Genomic DNA, 6949 nt, shown 5'->3' on the forward strand with positions numbered 1-6949 from the left:
ATTTTGTAGCCTTCCTTTTAAGGTGGAGATGAGAGGAATTTCCTTGACAAGAACTTTGTTATCTTTGGAATGCAGCACCCCAGTGAGCAATGGAGGTTGGGTCATTGAATAGATTCAAGGCTGAGTGAGTTAGAATTCTGATGAACGTGGGTGGCGAAGGTTGTGGGGAGCAGGCAGGAAAATGGAGGTAAGTCCAAGATCAAATCATCAATGATTTTATTGAATGATAGAGCAGATTTGAGATCTTAATGGACTCCTGATCCTATTTCTTATGTTTTAGCCAGTCCAGGGATATCTTGTTTGTTTTCTTAACCTGTCTACAGTGAAGTTTTTACCTGAATATGTTAGCTCAACTGCATTTCACTTGCTCAGAATTTGTGATATCATGCGTTTTTGATTGCCATTTTCTGTTAATGTGTCAAAAGTCTACCCAATTCTTCTATCATCAATCTTTCTCAATTTAGACACTGACAGCATTTCTTCCTTGACTGGGGAAAAAATTGACGTTTCACACTGTTGGTTCTTATCTTGGTCCTTCACCATCATTTGTATTCAGTTTGCGTGGAGTTAGGGCGGATGGCAGTGGCCAATCTGCCCTCAGGAGAGGGATTGGTCCTTAAACGTATCTTCATTTTAATGACACATTTATTTTTAATATCTGCAGGTCAGGTTTCCCGAGATTCAGGAAGCTCAGCAGCTGAAGTAAAATGTGAAGGGCCAAACCTGTGAGGTAGATGCTTTCATACCATGGCTTGTGGGCTAGGAGAAGCTGCTTCTCACAAATGTCTTACAAATTTACTTCTCACTCACTCATAATAAAACCATAAATTCCCCTGTGTCGTCTGTTTGACTCCCAACCTCTGTGATCTGCCCAGTCTTGAAAATCCTGGCTTCCTATTGCTTGCCATTTTATCAGCAGACCCTATTGAAAAAGTTGTTGAAGACCTGGATCAACTGGGTGTAGCATGCATAGTGCAAGCTGTACCCAATTGATGATGAATTTTGATTGGTTTTAGAACCAGAGTTAGGTTCTCCGTTATATATTCAAGTCACCTAATATCTCTTCCACATGGCCACTTGTAAGTCACCAGCTTGCAGTATGGCACATCACATTTGGCAAGATAGGATGCCAAAAGTTTGTCTATGAAGTATAAGACTGCAATATTTGGTGCATAAAAATAAGATTACTTTGAGTGGTACAGTCCTGTAACTGAATTTAAACATATAAATTGATACAAAAATGAAATCAAACTAACAATGACAGGATGTGCGTATCTCCAGAACAGAAACTGATGTTTACAATCGAATCTAGTATCAGAAGCAGTCAGAGAATATAAAGATGCAGAGCTCTTGTATATTGTTTGGAACTTTACTTAGTTGGCCAATTTTGATGTTCTAAGTAAATTAGGTGCAGAATTAATTTATTTAGCTTCCGTATCATCTAATTTCTACTGATCTCCATAATAAATGGCCTCTGGTGTTGCTCGGGAATTGCAAACACTGATATTTTGTTCCGTACGTATGTAAGTAATTCCAAAATATGGAGGTATTTTGTTCACTTCAGTACAGTTACAACTAGAGATCAATTTCACATCTCATTCTATTGAAATTGCATTAGAATTTCGAACAACGTACTTTTGAAGGAGCCTAGGCATTGATCTAAATTAACATAGGTCAAGGAATAAATCATTGTTCCCATTTGAGCCTGCTTGTGTTTAGTCGAAGTTTGTAGTTCATTTCCTATCTGTAAGATGACAGTATTTTCACTGTGCTGCAAATGGGGATATTGCTGTGTCTGTGGAATGTTTTTTGCCTTTTTAAGCTGCAGCTGCAAACCAGATTTGGTGTTCGATTTTTATCTCCCAATATAATCTTGCAAAAAATGATTAAACCTATTTACCCTATTATCTATCTTAGGATATTTAAGAAAAATAAATGCAGCACCTATATATATTAATATATTAAATGTGTTTCACTACAAATACAACCTTCAGACCAGCACTTGCTTAGAGTGATGCACATTTCCTTGCTGGTTCAATGAAATGAAATGCTCCATAGATCGAAATGTCATTGCGTACAATAGAGTGGTGTGTACTACATCATCCTTTTTGGAAACTGTTTCCTTTGATTGCGTAAAATAAAATGATGTGCCTTTTATTAATTGGATAATTCTAAATGACAGTTTTTAAAATTAATTTACAGTTTCATGTAAATATTTCATTTGGAATTTAAGTTGTGTTCTTAGAAAAATTAATTCAACGTAGTTTTTATGTTGTGAAGACAAGTGTCAGGAAAAGAGTGGAGAGCGATTTTATTGTTTTATGTTTACAACAGCATTGCAGTTTGCCAAGTAAAGCATTAGTTGTTGTGTACCAAAGTACTTTGTCTCAAGTTCATACTAATTTGATGTACCTTCACTGTCACATCATTAAACCTTTTGAGACTACCATAAGTCCCTTCATTGACACCTGTTAACTTTGATTACCATTACATTTTATAGCTGCATTTGACAGTTCATAATTGACGCTTAGAACAATGACATGCTGTTCTCCTTTCCTGAAGATGCAGACTGGCTCTGAGATCTGAGAGGCAGCAGCAGTCCTTTTGTACTATACTCAAACAGCAACTGTTGACAGTTTATCCTTGGCACAGTGATGCTGCTGAGTCTGCTTCTGTTTTCATTCAGAGCTGATATACACATACTTTCCATCAGCAGTCACTTGGATAGCAATCAAGAGCTTGGGGAAAAGAAAAAAACAGGGTTTACCTAACTGAGAAGAGGATCCGGTGTTATCAGTTTTAATTTTTTTTTATTCCAGGTTGCACATTTCAATCGAGCCAGAGGCAATACAGAGCATTGCCTATCTATGTGATGGTGATGCAAGGGCTGCATTAAATGGACTTCATCTTGCGATTCAAGCAAAAGTTGCTGAAGCAAAAAAGCCGCAGAACAATTTTGCACAGAAAAGTACTCTGGCAAAGAAGATTTTAATTAAGGAAATGCACATAAAAGAAGGACTTCAAAGGTCTCACATATTGTATGATCGAGCAGGTAAATTATTTATAAAGTGGAATGAACTGGTCTATCCATAAACTAAACAGTAATTCTTGGTTTATTACAGAAGATGCTGGAAATATTCAGTAGGTCACGCAGCATCTGTGGAGATATTGCAGTGTTGGTCCAATCATGGACAACAAGCTGAACTTAAGTGGGAAAGTGAGGGTGACTGCCCTTGACATAAAAGCAGCATGTGACCAAATGTAGCATCACGGAGCTCATGAAATCCATTGAGAAGCAGGAGGCTAGCTGTCCACTGGTTGGTATCATAGCTATCAACAAAAAAGATAGTTGTGGGTTAATCATCTCTACTCTCAAAGTTTCAAAAATGACCAGAAGCCTTGGACAGAGATGGGTTTTAAGGTGGGTCTTGGGAGAAGGAAAGAAAACGGAGGATTTTAGAGGGGGAATTCCAGAGTGCTTGAACACTTGAAGCCATACTGCTAATAATAGAACAAAGGGAACAGGAACAGACAAAAGGACAAATTCAGAAGAAATATACTTCAGGGCTGGTTTCAGATTTGAAGGTGTGCAAGAGATATGGATGGATGAGGACATTAAGAGATGAATGCTAAATGTTGCCAGTGAGAATTTGAGTTCAATGAAAACAGTCCAAAATGTTCAGGTTTTTGTAATGTTTCCATCTCTATATACCTGGCAACATGTTAGTAATTCTGTGTGGTGTCCTCTTTACTGCATCGACATCAATCAAATGAATAGTTGGTAGAAAATTATTTTGATGAAGGAGGGAAGAATAAACAACTAAATGTTTTATTGAATACCATAAATGCACTGTTAAAAGTGGAGCAAAAAAAGTTGTGATTTGCAATATAAACGACTGAGCACTGTTTTGGGGAGGAAGCAGAAAATTGTTAGAATTTTGCTTATGTTAAAAATATCTTGTGTCACTTGTATTACAAATACATGTATGAGGAATTATACCATGTAGCCTCAGTAAGGCATGTAATTATTTTACCTCTCATCACATTTTTGATTAGATGGCCAAACATACACAACACATGGAATCATAGATAGGAGCAGGAGTTGGCCATTTGACCCCTAGGGCCTGGTCCATCATTCAATATGATCATGGCTGATAATTGAGCTCAGTACCCCAATCCTACCCTTCCCCCCCCCCCCAAATCCCTTGATCCCTTTAGCCACAAAACCTATATCTATCTCCTTGAAAACGCATTATGTTTTGGCCTCAACCATTTTCTGTGGTAGACAGTTGCACAGACTCACCACTCTCTGGGCGAAGAATTTCTTCTCAGTCCTAAAATGTTTACCCCTTATCCTTAATCTGTGACCCCGGTTCTCAGCTTCCCCACCATCAGGAACGTCCTTCCTGCATACACGTACTATGCTCTGAGCTAAATAATGTCATTGGAAGTTTGAGTATAAGCTAGTCAGTTATCATAAAATTCCTGCTTAATTCTCAGGGGAGGAACATTATAACTGCATCTCGGCACTACACAAGACGATGCGAGCTTCCGATGAGAAAGCTGCCCTCTATTGGCTTGCAAGGATGCTAGAAGGTGGTGAGGATCCATTGTATGTAGCACGGCGACTGGTGAGATTTGCCAGTGAAGATGTAGGTATGGCTTTAATATAGCACTATTGAATATTTCTTCTAGTTATTCCAAGTCTTTGAATTTTGGTAATGCTTGACAAGAGAGCAGAAAGAAAATATGTAAAACTGACTGAACAAAACTCATACTGATCTCTGTGCAGCAACACCCCAGCTGATCTATTACAGATTCCTGGACTGACCTTGGCCCATTCCCCAGACTGTAGTGATGTGGAACCCCAACCCAGCAGCCAATTGATCACGTCCACACCCCTGGGCTGAGATCAGATGCTGGCCTTGACTGACTGTGGTGGGTCTCCCAACTGACAACAGCCCCCTTGACTTAACTGAAGGTGACTACCATTGGACTTTGCTTCAACCGAATGCCATATCTCTCATTCTATGTACTTGCTGCCTGAGGTGCTGGCATATGTTGTTGGTATGACATTGACTTAGCATTAGGGACATACGGGCACATGTTTGCCCTTTTGACTGATCACTGCTGACAGGTATGAAAAGTTGCATGGCTTTGTGTCGATGTCAAAAAGCAAGTCGAGACAGAAGTGCTGTGAGCCTGTAAGTTCTGAACGAGGTGCAAAGCATATAGAGGCAAAGAAGAGATGTTGTGAGCATCCCATCTCGTCGTTCAAGCTTTGGGTGGAAAATCAGACGGTGTATTTTTTCTTCAACATCAAGAATTTCATTTCTCTGATCTTATCATATTTTTCCACTGACTTGTCATTTTCCATGCTGTTCAGGAGCTGGGAGAATTCCACCAGTGGTTTATTAATTTTACTCATTAATGTAGTTGTATAATTTTTAACATGAGCTAAAATAATAATGCATAAAGTATTGCTTCCAAACATTGAGTGACATACTTTGTCCTTGTGTACATGTTATTTGCTTGCTGCCAAAGATAGATTTTCAATTTGAGCCCAGATCAAGATGGAGATTGCAGATTGGATGTTGATGGTTGGAATTAAGACACATCCTGGTTCCACCTGGATATATGCCCTATTTTCTTCATACATTCATTTCATAATGTGGGATTGGTCACTGGGGCCACTCAGGAAATGTGCTTAGTACAACCATATAAAATTGCTGTGGAACTCATCAGCTAGGAGCTGTTTTGAGTTCCAGTGAAGCATTTTGATGATAAGTATTGGATGAAGCTTTCGTTGACTTGCAGAGTCCTCAGAGCACACGGAGGTTAGCAACGGTACCTAATAATTGTTACCACATCCCAGGAACAAATTACGTAGAACAATGAATTGCTTTCACCATCAATCTCTTCTGTGTTCAGGGAGCTTCTGGTACACCAGCCATATCCAAGATTTTCGTTAAATGTTGTGCTATTTTATGCACACCAGTGGAGCAGTAGAACTTGCAGATAAGTTTAAATGAAAGTTCCCGTTCGTTTGCCTAATCATTGCCCTCCAACTGATGATATTGAAAGATTACACTTCTGATTTCGGAATTATCCATTAATGTATCAACTCTTATGAGATGTCCTTTTTGGTAGACTAGCGTTTCTTTAGACATTTTTTATTTTATTTTCACAATGGTTCCACAACTTCTGTTACTTTTTCTTTTGCTGACTTGCCCTCATTTCCAGTACACATTCTAAAATTTTTGCAAAATTGTAGTAGCGAAATTAAGGCATCAGACACTGAAACCATCTTTACTTAAATCTCTGCAGTGTAACCATCTTGTATAAATACACAAGTGTTTAGTCCTGTTAGAATTTCTAAAAAATGGTACATTAAACTCAGCTGTCATTTGTTGATCTTTTATAGGACTAGCAGACCCTTTGGCTTTGACCCAGGCAGTATCTGCTTACCAAGGATGTCATTTTATAGGGATGCCTGAATGTGAGGTATTTTAGTATTTTATTCTTGTCTGTGTATTTATATCTGGATTACAATAACTATTGTGGGTCTTCTGAAATCATGTTCTTTTATAATTCTTTATCTGCTTTTAAAGAGTATCTGCCAGATTCTGTTTCCACCCTCAAATTGGAAATTGTTAATAGCTGCAAAGAAATTCAACATGATAACTTAGATTCCAAATGATGTGCTACTGGTGTAGTGGTTCTGTAATATTTAGTATGACTACTTACAGCCAGCTAACTGGTGGCCTAAGGACCATTGTACCATACCATCCCAGTATGTCCGAAGCTCATGTTTAGCACAGTCCCCAAACAATTATACAAATATAACTTTTCTGGGCCAGGACAAAGATGCGATACAAGATACCGTTGGAGGCCAGGCAGCAGCAGAGGAGCAGGAAAGTTGACGTTTCGGGTCGGGACCCTTCTTCAG

The 6949-nt window shown here is 38.7% G+C and overlaps 1 protein-coding gene across 2 annotated transcripts in view; it reads left to right on the forward strand.

Annotated features, from left to right (window-relative positions):
* Positions 1-6949, forward strand: part of wrnip1 (WRN helicase interacting protein 1) — a 54689-nt gene that overhangs the window by 42369 nt on the left and 5371 nt on the right. For both annotated transcript variants that reach the window (XR_007265394.1, XM_048615719.1), the window contains exons 4-6: positions 2820-3052; positions 4501-4656; positions 6425-6504. Coding sequence is in view for 1 of the 2 variants with exons in the window: in XM_048615719.1 (XP_048471676.1) it covers positions 2820-3052; positions 4501-4656; positions 6425-6504 (469 nt within the window). In the remaining variant the exon portion in view is untranslated. The remainder of the gene's footprint in view (positions 1-2819; positions 3053-4500; positions 4657-6424; positions 6505-6949) is intronic.

This window comes from Rhincodon typus, chromosome 2 (assembly GCF_021869965.1).
Source record: "Rhincodon typus isolate 14 chromosome 2, sRhiTyp1.1, whole genome shotgun sequence".
Classification (NCBI taxonomy): Eukaryota; Metazoa; Chordata; class Chondrichthyes; order Orectolobiformes; family Rhincodontidae; genus Rhincodon; species Rhincodon typus.